General features: G+C 29.9%; 3 protein-coding genes across 4 annotated transcripts; 1 reads left to right on the top strand and 2 right to left on the bottom strand.

The window, feature by feature from the left end:
• Window positions 1-977: 977 nt before the first annotated feature.
• Window positions 978-3,566, bottom strand: LOC137811869 (uncharacterized). 2 transcript variants are annotated; one of them, XR_016518704.1, is made up of 4 exons: window positions 3,167-3,566; window positions 1,997-2,148; window positions 1,806-1,907; window positions 978-1,727 (listed from the first exon to the last, which is right to left on the bottom strand). XR_016518704.1 is itself a non-coding variant. In XM_068613726.2 (4 exons), the coding sequence occupies exons 2-4, from the start codon at window positions 2,408-2,410 to the stop codon at window positions 1,314-1,316; spliced, it is 930 nt and encodes a 309-aa protein (XP_068469827.1). In that variant the 5' UTR covers window positions 2,411-2,423; window positions 3,167-3,469; the 3' UTR covers window positions 978-1,313. The 2 variants fall into 2 exon arrangements, 1 of the variants encoding a protein (XP_068469827.1); XM_068613726.2 differs by having other exon boundaries at window positions 1,997-2,423; window positions 3,167-3,469.
• A 3,049-nt stretch (window positions 3,567-6,615) lies between these two features.
• LOC137809449 (uncharacterized) lies at window positions 6,616-7,278 on the top strand. The gene has a single exon (XM_068610558.1). The coding sequence runs from the start codon at window positions 6,616-6,618 to the stop codon at window positions 7,276-7,278; it is 663 nt and encodes a 220-aa protein (XP_068466659.1).
• Window positions 7,279-11,643: 4,365 nt separating this feature from the next.
• On the bottom strand, window positions 11,644-14,897 carry LOC137809451 (ABC transporter G family member 1). The gene is made up of 8 exons (XM_068610559.2): window positions 14,608-14,897; window positions 14,422-14,501; window positions 13,835-14,305; window positions 13,677-13,763; window positions 13,446-13,559; window positions 13,048-13,242; window positions 12,777-12,866; window positions 11,644-12,684 (listed from the first exon to the last, which is right to left on the bottom strand). The coding sequence occupies exons 1-8, from the start codon at window positions 14,783-14,785 to the stop codon at window positions 12,010-12,012; spliced, it is 1,890 nt and encodes a 629-aa protein (XP_068466660.2). The 5' UTR covers window positions 14,786-14,897; the 3' UTR covers window positions 11,644-12,009.
• Window positions 14,898-18,653: the final 3,756 nt, after the last annotated feature.

Genomic DNA, 18,653 nt, shown 5'->3' on the forward strand with positions numbered 1-18,653 from the left:
GTGAGATGACAAACTTTAAACAAATCATGCAATATAATGTGAAATATACTTGATTAGTGGTTAATAAGCAAAACAAAACAGATATATAGTCATTTTTTTTCTTAAAAAAAAGCTATCACATTAGATATCAATATGAAACTTGACATCTCTACTAGGATAACACCTTAGATTTCAACAATCATCTGTCGTCACATGCAAAATAGTATTATTAAAAAAATAAAAAGGAAAGGAAATACAAACAAATATAGGAGACTAAGCAAAAACCCATAAAAAACAACCTAAGAAAAACAATACTTAGTTAATTAACCCCAATAAAAAATTCAAGGCATTTATTCTCATCCTTTAAGAAAGAACCCCAAAGAAAGAAAGGACTCTCATTTCTTCTTAGCAGACATCTTATAACTTTTCCTAGGACGTCCAAGCCTCCTAGTAGTTTGAACAACATCATATTCATTCTCACTAAGAAATAGTCTCGTATCACCCTCACCCTTCAAATACTTAGCAACAAATTTACATTCTTTCAAGAACAAAACAACAACTGAAGAGGGGACAACATTAAGCTTCAGAGCAACATCTACATCAAACACAATAGAAGAGGAACAACATTTGCATCAGACACAACAAGAACAACAAAATCAAAAGACACCTATGTTTTGGGACTAGTAGCAACAACTAGTGTAATTGATCACTGCCACTACATTTTCCAAACCTGAAAGTGATTCAAAACAATTTTGTAATGTCAACATTAGAGTCAATTTTAGAAGGAACTCATTTGTCAGCAATAGGCAAAGGGTCATTTTCTTGTAGCAAATCTTCTGATTCATGAACACTCTCCAATGAAGGCATATCAACAAAAATATCATCTTAAGATCTGGATCCAGTCCATATATCATTAATCACTAGTGCAAACAATACAGTTTACACTTATTTTAGAAAATTTATTACATTGATTTCATCACCAATATAGATGCCAACAGTGTAGAAAGTCCATTACATTTTACATTAGTATTATAACCGATGAAATAAGGGACATATTACATTGATTACAGACAAGAATCAATGGAACCGATGTAATAACTAGTGTAATAAGGGATATATTACATCAGTTCTATGGAAAAGTAGTATAAAAAGTAAATGTAAACTATATTACGTAAGTCAAAGTATTGTAAATAAATGAAAACACTCAAATCTATTACAAAATACAACATTGAACTTATCTTCTTATGTCCTATCATCTGTAATGTTGTATCTTTTATGTTGTCCACTAGCACAGTAGGATCTGAAAGACCTGTTATCAAAATATTCATTTGAATCTATTGTAAGATGAGTTTCATCTTCTCACCTTGTTGGCGGATGTTTTCACCTTGTTGGCGAATGCGTTCACTATGTTTTTGTTGATCTTTCATTAATTGCTCCATCTTTTCTTCCAGTATCCGCTCCTTAGCATTCTTTTCCATAAGGTTGTCATTTAACTTTTGAATAGCCTCACGCATTTCTTCTATTTGATGAACTATTGTAGCTTGACTTGGAGTAGAGTGAACACTTGTGGAAGTATTACACCTTTTGCTCAATACATTAAGGTCATATACATTTCTTTTTTTATTTCCACATTCAACAACATTAAAGTATGTTTCGTTGTCATCAATGGAAGTAACAGGAGAGTTTTGCGAAGATGATCCTTCAAGCATTAGATGTTGTTCAACTTCTTGACATTTCTTATATTTCTCCTAAAAATGAAGTCAAATTAACTATTGTAAAGAAAACATATAATAAATAGTAAAGTATAACTTCAAGTTTAAACATACCGCAAGCTCAGAAGTCTTATCATTAACCCATTGTTCAGTTCTTAATTTCTTTGTTCTCTCTACAACTTTCCAAGTAGTTGGTTGTCGTTCAAACTCCTTACTCTACATAAATTTAATGGAAATATATAATAGAATATCTAAGTCTAATATATTGTATTTAAATTAAATATATAAAAACATAAAAATATTACCATTTTCTCACAGTGAGATGCAGTAGATATGGAACCTACACAGTAGACTGATTCTCCCTTATCAATAACTCGATTTGCCTTGGCAATGACACTTTTGTTTTGAAATTCTATAGAACTCCAATATTGGTCCAAGGTTGATTGAACAGGTTGATCTTCACCATGATTTGTCCACAAGTAATAATTAGGCATGAATCCCTTTTGATAGAGATCCCACACAACTTGATCCACGTACTTAAAAACTTTACAATTACATTTAACACAAGGACATCTTAATACTTCACCTTGTTCTTGAAACTTTTCTTGACCAATAACATATTGTAAAAACTCATACAATCCTTCTCTAAATTCTTCTGTCAAATGTTTATTAGCATCCAATCTTTGATACATCCATTCTCTACCTTTGGGAATTTCCATTAATGCAAACTTACTACAAGAAATTCCATATAATAAGGTTCCATATCTTTTAAATTATGTAGAAAAGCATTCCACCAAATATAACAGTTACATTAGGTAAGTACCAAAATAAAGCTAACAATTTTTTAAAAAAAAGAGATGGAAGGAATCATGGATCACACAATTACATGGTTTGGAGCATAATCAGAGTTTCAATTTAGAGAGAGGATTGAAGATGAAGTGGTTGGATTTTAATTTTTGTTTCTCTTCTCATTTGATTCACAGAATTTTGTTACTTCAATAAGGCTTGAAAATTAGAAATAAAAAAACAGAACTAGAAAGTAATATATTAGATAGAAACATTAAAATAACACAAATTGTAGGGAAGATGGTAAAGAACTCCGACCTAAGTGATTTGAATATATGTGAAATCAGAAGAAGCTTTATCAAATTCTTAGTAAGAACAATAAACCAATAGAAGTGTAAAATAATTTCCTAAAGGTAAATTAAACGGGGGGAAAATACTACAAGAAAAATAATCGATGATTTATCCATATAGTTAAGTCAATGCAGTAAACCAATTTATCCAGTATTAAGGGAATTTTGAGTGATGCGCTGAAGAAAAGATTACTCCAGTTTCAGATTTGCAGTCTAGAACAAGTATGAGCTTGAGAAACATTCATTTATGAGAAGAGATATATTTATGAACGAATACAGTGTTGCAGAAAGATTTTTTGGTTTGTTGAAAAGAAAATGCAACAAGAAATCAAAGCTTACCGAGTTTTAACTTCTAAAGCTCGAAATCTCCCTCTCCGCGGAAACAGATATGAACGCTGATATTCACTTCCCCATTGAAAGCCGCTTCCTATATCACAAAGACCAGGGCTCAAATTGGGACAGGTTCCGGCGGTATAACTTCTTCAGACCTAATTTAGGTTAAAGGATTTGGAAGAGGCAAAGTGAAAATATCTCATTTTGGGGAAAATCGAAAACCCATCAGCGACCGAAACATACTGGTTCGCCAAAAATCCATTAAACTCGGTGGCTAATCGAAAACCCATCAGCGACCGAAACATACTGGTTAGCCAAATATCCATTAAAATCGGTGGCTGAAATTTTAATTTACCATTTCATCTAGTGAAAATCAGTTGCTGAAAAATGGAAAATAATCATATTTATTGTATTCAATAGAATGATCCAACATTTTGTTACTTCCATTTTCACTGACTAAATCTGTTTGTTGATTAACACTTAGATAACGACTATTTCGATGACAAATTTTATGAATAAATGATTATTACTTAGTCTCTTTTAAGTCTTGTGTGATTTTTTATTTGACACTAATTTTATGTAAGGGTTAAAATATTTTATTTTATTTATTTATTTGAATAAAAAAAATAGGTTTTAAGTTATAGGGAAACCTCTCAACTATCTTCTTTGGTTTTTTAGTCTTTTTCTAAATAAATTTGTTATGCATTATTGATAATTGACGTATAGAGGAAAATTTACTAGACAAACTATTAAGAAAATAGAATAAAGTTTTTTCAACATTGCATTCCATAGTTAGGCAATTCACTAATGCTTTGTGTAGTTTGGAGCTTTGTGTAGATTGGAGAGTGAAAAATTGAAGGTGTGAGAGAATGAAAGTGTGAACATTTGAGAAGAAAATTAAAGACGTTTAAATTAGAATATGTTAGATTAGATGTGTAAAAAAAGTTTATTGATATTTGTGAGTAATGTGATAGGTGTAAAATTTTTGTTTTAGATGTGTAAAATGTAAGTTTACAAATATATCTTTATCTTTAAAATATTTAAATAATAAAATATAAAATATTTTGTAAAATTTAATTTAACTAAAATTTTATATAAAAAATACAAGTCTCTTATATTTTAGAACATAATTTTTTTTTATAAAAAAATTATAAATAATATGATGATTGTGATTGAATTTTTTTTACAAATTTATTTAATATATAAAAAAATTAATTGAATATTTTATATAATTAATATTATTTATTAACATATAAATTAATTTTTATATAAATAATTATATTTATATTTATTATTAATAACATTATTAATATTCAATATTAAATTCAATTAAAATAATTAACAATAATATTATTATTTATTAAAATTATTTTATTTACATTTATTATCATTATTTTAAAATTTTATTTTAATTCATATTATTCTTTATAATTTTTATTATTTTATAAATTAATTTTAAATATTATTATTATTTTAATATATATATTATTAGTATTAATAATAATTTATATTATTATTATTATTTATTTTATTATTATGTTATAAAATAATATTATATACATTAGGTCAAAATATATATATATATATATATATAAAATAATGATGATATAAAATTTATATACATAATCGATTATATATGAAATGTAATGGATTATATATATAAATTTATAATATAATTAATTATGTTTATACTATTTTTATTAATGAATATAGGCTTTTTTATTATAAATATATTTATAGGCATTTTTATTTTATTAGAAATATATTTAATATTTATTTATCTATTTTTATTATAAATATATTAAACTTTTTTTTATGTACAGTTTATTTGAAATAAAATTTAAAAAGTTTGAATGATTTTACTTATTTTTTATTATATATTAAGGATAAAAATGTAAGTGTTTAGGAGTTTATGTGGTTTTTTCTTCTCTCATTGAACTTTATTTTTACTAATGAGAGACACAAAAAATCACTCTAATGCAACTTGGCAAGTAAGACTGGAATGGGTGGTGAACTCAATTTTTTTCTTTATCCATATCAAGACACTACAACTGGTTTTGTTATATTTGGGTGAACTCTGTCAATCCTCTCTCTGTTCTGTCTTTGTTTCTCTCAATTCCAATTTCTGATCTCTCTTTCCGTCCTTGCCTCCCCAAGAGACTATGTCAGTTCTCTCTTTGTTCTGTCTTTGCTTCTCTCAATTTTGATCTCTCTCCGTCCTTGCCTTCCCAAGACACTCTGTCAGTCCTCTCTCTATTTGTGCGATGGTTGTGGTGGTCGCGGGTTGCAGGTGATATGAAGTTATTTATTATTTTTTTTTAATATAAAAATAAACTCTTACTAGTTTACGAGCTGTTTTTATGTATCTCCTTTGTTTTCATATGATTTTGTATTGATCAACCTGTCATGCTTCAGATTGTGTAACATTTTACACTCCTTTCAACACTCACAATACTCAAATAGATAACTCAGACCCAACTGACATTGTAAGTCGCGATACAGTGAGTACGTTCAAGACAATCATAACAAACAATTCAATAAATTTTTATTTTATTTTGCACTTCCTTTATATTATGCATAGTTTTTAATATTTTATTCAATCCTAATAGTTTTAACCTTTTAATCATTCACTATATAGTCTGAAATTTTAATAATCTTTCCTTTTTCGCACCACTTCTCCCTCACACATTCGTTGAAACAAACACGGGATATAGTCTGATATCCGTCTACATGAACATTGCACCCCTTAATCCCAAACCACTGTAACTGAAAAGGGAATTATATATTTTATAAGATTGAAGTTACCAGAAGAGGGTTTGAATTCGTTGAGAGGATGTAAATTCCCTAAATGGAAATGAATTTGGTAAGAAAAAAATTCTTAAATTTTAGGTGTTTTCTTTTTTTTTTGCATAATTTCCTTGAGTGAAATCTATTTCATTGGATGAGTTTGGTGCATAGGAAAAATCATTAAATCTTTGTCCCCAAGTTTGATGAGTGAAAACTATTTGTTGAATAATTTGGCACAGAGATGAAATGCCCAACTATTTATTTTAAATTGTTGAGGGAAACAAGTGGATTGATTGTGTTCATAAAAGGTCATAGAAACTTTTTTGGATGTTACATCAATCAATGGTCGAGAAAATCTTATGGTGTCTGTTCAAGGAATATTTGTCTATAGGGAAGGGTTACCCCGCAAATAAAATAGTAGATGAGGACACTTCAAAAGTGAAATACGATCTTTCAAAAACATATGAGAAGTAATTCATTTATTAGCTCATAGTTACAAGATTAAATAATAATAATTGTATTATAAATTTTTGTGTACGCTCACATTATATATTAAAAAATATATTTAATTATGTCACAGATTTGATTATGTTATAAACAATTTTTCTTTTTTTTTTCATATTTTCCATTTTATGAGATTTTACAGCCTAGGTCCACATCGAACATATATGGATAGTGGAATTTACGTCTTCAAAGAAAAGTTGAAAAAGCTTAAAGCAGAGTTGAAAATCTGGAACAAAGAAGTGTTTGGAGATGTGAACCTTGCTAGTGAGGAGTTACAAAGGAGAATTAATGAGTTAGACGCACGAGATGATGATAATGGTTTAGAAGAGTCAGAAAGGGAGGAGAGAAGGTCACTCTTGGCTGATCTGAACAAAACCATGTTTAAACAAGAGGCGGTTGCATTTCAAAAAGCAAGACATAAATGGTTGAAACAGGGGGATCTTAACACAAATTTTTTTCACTCATCTGTGAAATGGAGAAGGTCGAGGAATGAATTGCACGGGTTGTTTGTTGAAGGTAGGTGGTGTGAGGATAAGGGGGTAATTATGGACAAGGTCCGTGACTTCTTCAAGGATAGATTCGACAGGAACGATGTTCGTCAGGTTAGGTTATATAACGTAAGGTTCAATTCTATATCGGAAGCAGACAACGAGTTGTTGGTAGGGGAGTTCTCTGAAGAAGAGATTAGGACTGCGGTTTGGAATTGTGAAAGTTCTAAGAGCCCTGGCCCTGTTGGTTTTAATTTTGGTTTCATAAAGTTTTGTTGGGAAATTTTAAGGATGGATGTGATGTCAGCGGTGAAGGATTTTGCGACAAAGAGCCATTGACCTAGAGGTTCAAACGCTTATTTCCTTTGTCTTGTTCCAAAAGTTGAAAATCCTTTGCAACTTGATGAGTTTAGGCCTATTTCTTTGGTTGGATGTTTGTATAAAATTATCTCAAAAGTGTTGTCTCTACACTTGAAAAAGGTGATTAGCAAAGTGATTGATGTTAGACAGTCTGCTTTTCTTGAAGGTAGGGATTTGTTGGACAGTGTGCTAGTAGCAAATGAGGTGCTGGAAGAATATAGAAGGAAAAAGAAGAGTTGTGTGTTCTTTAAAGTTGACTATGAAAAAGCATATGACTCGGTTAGCTGGGAGTTCCTATATTATATGTTGGGAAGGTTGGGTTTTTGCGCTCAATGGATTCGATGAATAAAGTGTTGTTTAGAATCTGCTTCAGTCTCTGTATTAGTGAATGGCAGCCCAATTGGGGAATTTACTCCTCGGAGTGGACTTCGTTAAGATAACCCGCTTGCTCCGTTCTTCTTCCTTATAGTTGCAGAAGGGCTGGCTGGGGTGTCTAGGATGGCTGAAGAGAAGAATTTGATTGACAGTCTGGAGGTTGGAAGAGATAAGGTGAAGGTTAGTATGTTACAATATGCTGACGATACTTTATTCCTTTGCGAAGCGAATACCAAAAGTGTTTTTAATATTAAGGCTATTTTGCTTTGCTTTGAGCTCGCTTCTGGGCTTAAGGTGAATTTTTAAAAAAACAGTATTGGCAGGATGGGGTTGGATCAATGTTCGCTTCAGCGTTTTGCAGCTACTCTTAACTATAAGGTGATGGTAACTCCTTTTGTCTATTTAGGGTTACCGGTAGGAGGGTGCCATAAGCGTAGTGTTTTTTGGAACGTGGTGATAGAGAGAGTTCAGGGAAAGCTGTCAAGGTGGAAAGGTAGGTGTTTGTCGATGGCTGGGAGGATCTGTTTGATTAATTCGGTCCTCTCCTCAGTTCCGTTATTCTTTATGTCCCTGTTTAAACTGCCATCTGGGGTGGCTGACAAGTTAGTTCGGATCCAAAGGAATTTCCTTTGGGGGTGGGGTTCTGACAGAAGGAAGATTGCTTGGACCTCTTGGAATAAGGTTTGTGAGCCTCGGGACTACGGGGGTCTTGGAATCATTGACTTAAGGACATTTAACCTGGCCCTGCTAGGCAAGTGGATTTGGAGGTGGGGTTCGGCCAATGGAGGTTTGTGGAAAGAGATTATTGACTCTAAATATGGTGGATGAAGGAATTTGAGAGCAGAAGGTAAACCCTGCAGGGGTTCCCTTTGGTGGAGAGACTTGAAGGAGGTTTAGGCTTCAGAGGGCTGGGGCAGAAGTTTTGAAGATGGGGTTGAGTGGAAAGTTGGTGATGGAGGAAATATTTCATTATGGGAGGACAACTGGTTGAATTGTGGTGCTCTGAAGGGAATGTTTCCGAGATTATATCCGCTTAGCACGGCTAAAGCTGCTAAGGTGACCGAGTTCGGGAACTGGTCTAATGGTGTTTGGATTTGGCATCTATGCTGGCGTAGATCCCTCTTTGACTGGGAGAAGTTCTTGGAGGAGCAGTTGAGTCAGTTGTTGCAAGGGGGTGAAGATGGATGTGGGAGGGGTGGATAGCTGGGTCTGGAAAGGCTGAGGGGTCTCAAAGTTTTACTGTTAACTCAACTTATAGTAAGGTAAGGAGGGTTAGTGACGGAAAGTCCTCTCCGATTTACTGTAGGTTGTGGAGGTGTAAAGCCTTGCCTTCTGCTGTACTCCTGGCCTGGAGGGTATTGGAAAATAGGATTGCAACTAGGGTTAATTTGGTAAGGCGTGGGGTGGTGGTTGAAAACCCTGTATGCTGCTTGTGTGGGAAGGTCGACGAGTCGTCGAGTCACTTGTTCGCCGTTTGTGACTTTGCTTGGAGGGTTTGGAGTCTTTACTTTGAGTGGCTTGGAGTGTCGTTCGTAATCCATTTGGATCCTATGCAAAATTTTATCCAATTCAGGTTGAGTCAGGCATCTGTTGTTAATGATGTTTGGGGGGCAATTTGGGTTGGAATTGTAAGTGAAATTTGGAAGCATAGGAACTCGGTCATCTTTAATGGAGGAGTGACAAATGTGTTAGAAGTTTTTGCCTCGGTGCAAGTAAAGGTGTGGTCTTGGATTGCTGCAAAGTACCGCGAAGTTTATTTTTCCTACCCCTGTTGGGTTCTGGATCCTTTGGCCTGTATACGGCTGATTCGGTAAAGCTAGTTAGCGCTTGGTTTGGTTGGTCATTTGTTCGGCAGTTTTGGGTGTCGAGATAGGAGTTAAATTTTATGTGAGCTTGTAAAAGGGTTGGAACACCCCTGAAGTGGTTCCCATTTATTGATTTTTTATTGCTGATAAAAAAAAATGGATCAGTCCAAATTATGATAAGACCTGTGATGAAGTAAGTAAAGATGGAATTCTGGATATAATTGTAATTATTTCTTAAACCGGAATCTCCAATAAGTTAATAAGATATATGATAATCGTATTAATAAATTTTATGTAATTATCTATAATCAATTTTATTAACGCACAATTAATATAATATAATATAATATTATTTGATTTTAGGATACATTATCCTAATTTTATACCAACGTTATTTTATCATACAATGATTCTTTATTATATTACTGAGTACTCAAATTATATTACATAATATTCTAATTATATTAGACTATACTCTAATTTTGTTATATTATCTTCGGATTTTGTGACATGGTACAATCATTAAAACTAAATATACCTTATAAAAGCGATGAAAATACTAATATCAATGGTTTAGGCCTACATAGGGTTATAAAGAGATTGCCACTCACAAGGAGTAAACTCAACTCACTCAACTAATATTTTACATTATCTCACTATACACACTAAATTTTATACTTTTATTAATTTGAGCGTTCGGGAATTTTTTGCAGGTGAAACCCTCTCATTCCCTTGGAGTCAATTCACAAAGTTTGTAGGGATAGGATCAAGTGACCATCTTGGGATTCAACCGATTTCATCTCGATGAAAACAAAAATCAATAAAGAATTATCACAACTAGAAAATCATTACATAGAAACCAATAGAGACAAAAAATATTAGTGCTTATGTTAACTAGATTAGATATTATTGTAGAGACTAAAATAATTATTGGTACATAAATTATTTTCTATTATTATTAAATAGTTTCTAAATTGATATCTAATTAATTATCTAAATTTTAGTTACCAATTATTTAAATTTGGTCTCTAAAACTTTGGTAGCTAAAACTTAGGTAGTTAATTAGATACTAATTTAAAAATAATTTATCAAAAATTAATTTAGATATAAAGAATTTTATTCTCTAATATTGTATCTAATTTAGTGAATATAATAAGTAATTATTTTTAGTTTTTAAACTTAGTTTTTATTTAATGATTTTCTTGTAATAAAATATTTTTGAAATGGAAATTGTAACTTTTGTTGACATTGATCATCATAGTTATAGGATGGACGTCGATTTTTCAGATTCAAAGATTTTCAAAGCGCAAAGAATATCCTAAAAGAAAATTACTAAATTAACTCTTATATTGTGTTTGCATCCGAGTGAACAGTGTTCACTCGGATTGAAATGGACGAATTTATTTTGTTTGCTTCTATTCAATTGCACAAATTTAAGGGTGTTGATTTGCGGGAGAGAGATAAAAGCCATCTTCTCTGTCAAGCAAAGAAAGGTAACTAAACATTAAAAAAAAATACATCACACCATTAAAAAAGTCCAAATTACCCTTAATTTTTAAAATTTAAAATAGAAATAATATATAAAAAAATAATAAAATTGTAAATAATAATAGTAATGCTGTGTTTGCATCCGAGTGAACATTGAAATAGACGGATTTATTTTGTTTGTTTCTATTCAATTGCACAGATTTAAGGGCGCTGATTTGTAGGAGAGAGATAAAAGCCATCTTTTCTGTCAAGCGAAGAAAGGCAACGAAACATTCAAAAAAATACATCACACCATTGAAAATGTCCAAATTACCCTTAATTTTTAAAATTTAAAATGGAAATAATATATAAAAAATAAAAAATTATAATAATAATAGTAAATAAAATAATAATAATAAATATAAATATAAATTAATACTTAATAATAATTAAAATAAATTTATTAAATAATAATATTAACAATAATAAAAATTAATTTTAATTTTAATTTGATTTGATTTTATGAAAATATTTTTATATGTATTTATAAAATTTTAATTAATTAAAATTAACACAAAAAATATCTCATATTTTATTATTTAAATATTTTTAAAAAAATGGTAAATTTGTAAACTTACATTTTAAACATTTAAAAAAATAAAAATTCTCTTACAACCATCATATCACTCACAAACTTCAATAAATTTTCCTCACAAATCCACTATAATATACCCTAATCCAAACAACCTCACTTTCTTTACACTTTCCTCTCAAATTACTACAAATCCACTCCCTCAAATCCTCTCCCCAATCCAAACACAACCTTAATGTTTTTCATTTCATTAAGTTTTTTTTTTTCTTAAAAGAAAAGAGCTTTAACAATTCTAACAGACAATGCATGTAATATTTCAACACCGATCATTTTCAAATACTAAATTGACATTTATGATTTCACATTTTCCCGTCTCTATCAATATTATTATACTTGTACAACAATTTCTCTTGTACAACAATTTCTATCAATATTATTATACTTAACATTTAGGATGTGTTAGTACTACTTTCATATCAATTGGTTATCTCGTTCAGTGATGTGAGTTCTTGAGAAAACTTTTGCTTGAGGAGCATTAGTGCCAACATGAACATGTTTCAACTTCTCCTTGCATTTAGTGATGATCAAGAATAGAACTCTATAGAGGACAATCATACCAAACATGATAGCAAGATCAACCCCCTTTGAGTGACCCATTTGCACATGCCATGTCTCAACCAGTATATCTCTACCACTAACACTTTTGGCACCTCCACCCTCATCCGAAGAAAATATCAAGCCTTCAAATTCATTCTTTAACAATCCTTGGAGAGCATAGGTGAGGAAGGAAACATGGTAAAAAGGGTATTTCCATAATGGTTTGGGAAGATCATTTGGAAGTCTATAGAATCCACTTGTCAAAATCATGAGTCCTTCAACCCCACCAGCAGTGATCACACCCATCACAAAATTTGGAAAAATGCTCCCAACAACCATCATAAGGCTCTCAACCCACATCACAATAGCAAATAGGACAGAGGCAAAGTACAGAAAGTTTTCTACTCCTTTGTGTAGTCCAGAAAGATAAGTAACAATAGCTCCAGGAATCAAAGATATCATCAGTGTGTAAGGAACAGCAGAAAATGTGCTCCCTACCACAAAAGCTGTTATACCATAATGTCCATTCAATCTCTCTCGGTTAAACACCTGACACAGTAAAAGGAAACAATCTTTGCTATGAAAAAGTGTTGGATACAAAGTCAAGATCAGGAAAATTTCAAAATTATGGATCAACTAACCTTCATTTCCTCAATTAATGGAGAGAATCCACCGACAAGTGTCATGAAACTCAGAACTGAAACGAAAAAACAAAGAAGCGATCCTCTTTCCTGAACCATGCATAAGGATATTATTAGTTAAAGTTTTACATGTTATGGTATCTTTTATCACTTTAAAAATTCTTTTGAAGTTGATATTAAACTTAAATAAATTGATTCATAAAAACAAGTAATCACCTTAGGGTTAGATAAATAATGTTAGAAAACAAGATTTTGGTCTCTATAGTTTTACCTGAATTGATCTCATACTTGGGCCAATGTGATAGAAGATAGAGCCCATGCTTACAGATACTGCGATAAAGACAATTAGACGTAACCAGTAATTGCTTATATCACGATAGATTTGCTTCGAAGATCTTTTCAGAAGAACCAGACACTGAGTAAGGAATGCACCGTGGATCTTCTTCCTTCCAACTGCACCGGAATCCTAGACGCATGCATGCAAAATTAACTAAATGCTAAGTCACATCACTAATTATGGAGTTTCCAAAATAATATTTGACGTATATAATATGAATTAATAATTGATAACTTCAATAAAATTGTCATATTTCATTTAGTTATATGTTTAGATGTGATTCTCTATCTATCCTCTCTATATATATTCAAAATGAAAGGAACGTGACTTACTTTTTCACTTCTTTGTGCTATTTCATTCTGAACGTGATTTCTATATTCAGACGATTTATATGAACTGACAAGGATATTAGTTGCTTCTTCAGTGGTAATACCTTCGTCAATATACTGAAAACAAATCAAGAAAGTCAAACTTTCATCTGCACTTAATAAATAAATATCTAAGTGCCTGAAGTATCCAAATAAAAACTAGGGGACAGACTCAAGGTTTGGCCACACATATACCTGATTGAAATCTTTGTTTATGATCCTTAGGTAATGATCGGAAGGATTGTAGAGGGGTGGGCAGGGAAAACCATTTGAAGCAAAAAACTGCATAGAAGGAAAAGTGTTACTATAAACCTCAAGTGAATACGTCTCTGTAAGGGATTTTAGTTTCTAACCTGATTTGCATCAGAGGCAGATCCAAAATATACTGTCTCTCCTGAAGACAGAAGACAAAGATCATGAAAAAGTTGGAAAACCTCACTGCTTGGCTGGTGGATGGAGGCAACAATAGTTCTTTGAATTCCATCCTTTAGATTGAGACCTGCAATCCCACTCATAACATAATAGGAAGCTGCACTATCAAGTCCACTAGTTGGTTCATCAAGGAAGAGGAGTCTTGGATGTGTTAGAATCTCAACAGATATGCTAAGTCTCCGCTTCTGTCCCCCACTCAGACCCTTACAACTCCACCCTCCAACCCTTGTGTTGATGGCATCTTGCAGACCCATTTCTCTGAGCGTAGCATCTGCTCGTTCCTTCTTCTCAGCTGCAGACATGGTGTTTGGAAATTGCAGCTGAGCTGAGTAGTACAAAGTTTCCCCAGCTGTTAAACATGACAGCATCGCATCATCTTGTGTCACATAGCCCTGATTTCACATTATGTAAGAGAAGAAGTTAATAAAACTCGGTTTTCACCATTATTATTGTTTGTTTTCCTACTACCATAAAGTTGCTAGTTATTTCCAGGATGAGTCGCTCTTACTGATGTTCCGTACGCCAGTTCTTGTTTGTGGCCATTGATTAGAATCTTTCCCGTTTGCTTCATGTTCGATCCCAGTCTTCCTGCATCGTTGTTTGAATCATATGACCACAACAACTGTTATATACAGAAACAATAGAATTTACAAAGGTTTGAGGAAATTAACATAACATGCAAAGAATATGTTACCTGCTAAAGCATCAAGAAGTGTTGATTTGCCACAGCCTGAAGGACCGATAATAGCCAAAAGCTTCCCTGGTTGGGCATAACCTGTAAGACCATTCAGAATTATTTTTCTACTCTTTCCACCTGTAACACTAGCCTCCAAATTCTCCCATGTCAAAGTTATTTCCTTCTCTTCTTCCATCTGCACTCTACAAATTTTTATTACATCCTCATCTGGAGCTGATTATTTATAGAGAAGCAAGCAATTGAAATTCAGTTAAAATAATATTTTTTAATTATAAAATTTAATGTTCATTTCTATTAGGATTTATTAACTATTTCAAAGGATTAGGCAATAGTTAATGTGGTACAGCACTTGAATTTAAGACAAATGATACTTTCACAACATTTTACAAACTTTTTTGAATAATTTTTGATGTGATAGATTTAAAAATAAATATATATAAAAAATAATTATAATTAAATGATATAAAACGAACAGATCTGACAACTAATTCGTATTCATTATTAATGCGGTCTTCTCTTATGTTAAGGAGCAAAGATCTGACAACTAACTCCCATTCTTCATTAATGCGATCTTTTCTTAGGTTAAAACTCTTATGTTAAAAATACGGGAGAGACTCTTCAAAATAACTTAATTTAATATTTTATTATTATATGTAGTTGTTAAATAGATTTAAGAAAAAAATATAGTGTTAAACTATTTTTTTTCTAAAAATATCGAATATAGAATTGTGATATGGGTACTTCAATCTAATAAACTTCCACAGGATTGACATATAATTTTAGTACGTCTTAGAAAGAAGAAAAATAATAAAAATTGTAATTTTAACTTTAAAAATAAAAAATAAATATTGTTTTAAAATTCAAGTTACATTAGTTTAATTAATTTTTAATTTTTAGAATAATATTTTGATATATAAATTATAATACATGTGTAGATTTTAATAAATAATATTATTTTTAATTTTTTAAAACATATATTTATTATTTGAATGTGCATACCCATCTATAATTCTGTAGCTGAAGTTAATATAAGTCCATGCTCGTATTTAATTCCCCATTTATGGTGTAACATTTTATTGATGGAAGTAACAGAAGCGCATTCAGACTCTTGGAACTTGATTTCTAGCTTTAAAATAAACTGAAACCTAACTGATTGGAACTGAAATCTGTCTTCTCATTTTTTTTCTCAAAATTTTTTTAGAAAGAAGAAAAAAACATAATTAATAGAAAGTTCAAATATAACTTAAATTATAAATTTGTGGATAGTCAAATATTAATAGAAACTTTAAATATAATTTAAATTATAATTTTTTTGAATAAAAAAATAAATAATATAACAAAGGGAAATTGATGAAAAAAATATTAAAAATAAAAGGGTGATAATTAATTTGAAATCATTATTAAGAAAATAATTTTATGTTATAAAATTTAGTGATAAAAGTAAAAACTGATTAATAATAGAGATGCAAATTGAATTTTAGATTTGTAAAATAAGAAAATTATAAACTGGTATGAAATAGTTATTTTACATAGAATTTGTTTTATATATTTATAATAATAAATTTATGTAAGTATATTTGAGAAAAAAATAATTAAATATATGAAATTATATTTAATAAAGAAGTATTTTAATATTTAATTAAGAATAATTAAATTTTCGTTATTTGAGAGTTAAAGGTACATGGAAAAAGTACATTAAATTGAAAGAATATAAATATAATTGAAATAAAATGGATAGACATTGAATCAAGGATAGATATTATATGTTGTGTTAGTAAATTATAGATAACTTATTCAAGGGATATCCTAAGTAAATTTTTAGTTTGAACAAAAGGTTTAATATAGACCCATGATTCTTCATATTGTAAGAAGTTTGATTTTTTTTAGCAGTTTGGCATTAGTGTTAATTTTGATTTTTACTAAGTGATAACAACTTGAACTTGAACCATATGTTAATAATTTGATTTTCACGATATGTTTACATTTTATGTATTGTATTACATTCATTGTCCTGTGAAATAGTTGATCGAAAGACCAGTTGTGTTGGATTGTCATTTTTCTGTGGTTTCAACATTTGCAGGTTAGTTTGTAACCATTTTAACTTTTCATTATGGTGGCTCGTTGGATAAGTCATCTGAAGTGAAGTATTGCTTTGATGAAAGTGATGAAGTTAAAATTGTGGAAGAGGTTGTAGTAGGTGGGTTTATAAGCATCATAATTTCTTGTAGATCCTCTAAACTTAATGTATAATTCAATGATTGTATTAAAAAGAAATAGAAACTTAAAATATATTAATTAGAACTTGATCTATGAGTTGATGTTTTCTTTAATGTTGTGTCATTAGAAAGACCCAAAACAATGCACATTTTTTCCTTTAGATGATTGAAGGTGCAATTGTATCAGATCTGAAACAAATTAGGAGACGCACATTGAAATAATTGAAATAATTGATCATCTACAAATACAAGAACAACATAAGAATTGAAATAATTTTGTGTTTTTTATGCAAAATTGGTCGTGGATAGAAAGGAAATTCTCTCAATTGCGACTGGCGACTGATGGTGCGTTTTGACTCAATGATTTTAATTTGGTAAATGGTTCAATTTATAAAATAGTACAAAAATTAAAATTAATGACAATTTAATGTAATGAGTCTAATCCACTTGTCAAAAATTTCGTAGTGACAATATAGTAAATAAGATAAGATTTACTATGTTGGTTATTATTATAGGTGAGATAATAAACATGTACTATGTCAATTGGTAGTTTAAATGACATAAAAAGTGTTTCCTATGTGGATTATAATTAAAAGTAACATAATAAATCTTCTAATCTTTGTCCTACTTAATGTTTTGTTTGAATGAGGGAAAAGTGAGTGAAAAATTATATTGTTTAGATGTAGGAAAAGTGAATTGAAAGTTAATGAATTTGAGTAGAAAGACTCTAGAAGGATATAATTGATGTGACTTTATTGAAAAAAAATTGTTTTATTTAATCATTTACAAAAATACATTTGCCTTGAAATTATTAATGAGTTCGACTAAAATAAAGATATATATATATATATATATATATAAAAAGATTGAAACATATATTTATATATTTGTATAGAAAATTATAAATAATAAAAAATAAATTTTAAACAATATTCGTAATTTTAAATTAAATTATAAAAATTTAGATTTAATGTGGAATGCATTATGGTTTGATAAATCTCTAATTGATACAAGGAAACACTTAAAAAAAATTAAATTTTTAGACATATGAACACTAAAGGCCAAAAATACCTCAAAAATACTTAAAAATACTAAAAAAAGTCATATTAAAGGGTTAATTTTAAAAAAATCGATCCTCATCGATTGGATATATTATTTATCCATACAAATATTATAATTAAAAAATAAAAAATATATTTTTGCAAAGATCATAATTAAATTTTGTAAATCAAATGTAAAATGTATTTTGAAAAATTAATAAATGTAAGGATCTAGAAAATTACCTTAAATTAAAAGTGGTATATATATTTTTTTAATGAAACCTGAATATTTTATTATTAATATGAAAATAATATTAAGTTATAACTTATTTAAATAATACAATTGTATTTACTCATTTTGTGTATATATTTCATATTTATATTATTATTATATATATATATATATATATATATTAAAAGCTTTCATGTTAGATATCACTATACAACTTGACATCTCACTTAGGCTGATACCTCAAGTAACAACAATAATCTGACATCACATTAAAAAAATATTATTAAAATATATATATATATATGAGGTCAAATAGGACGAACAACTTTACCATTTATATTATTATATTTTAAAATTACAATATTTTAAATATCATAATTATCTTACGGATATGCACTAAAGAGAATAAAAAACTATTTTACTTTTTTTTTTCTTTCATCTTTGTTTTAATATATTAATAAAGAGGAAAGAGAATTACAATACTTAGAGACACATTTTTACAGATTATCTTTTGGTATGAGCCATAAAAAAAATTAACAAATATACCTATAACTC

The sequence above is a fragment of the Phaseolus vulgaris genome, chromosome 2, assembly GCF_051622355.1.
Source record: "Phaseolus vulgaris cultivar YP4 chromosome 2, ASM5162235v1, whole genome shotgun sequence".
In the NCBI taxonomy this organism is placed as follows: Eukaryota; Viridiplantae; Streptophyta; class Magnoliopsida; order Fabales; family Fabaceae; genus Phaseolus; species Phaseolus vulgaris.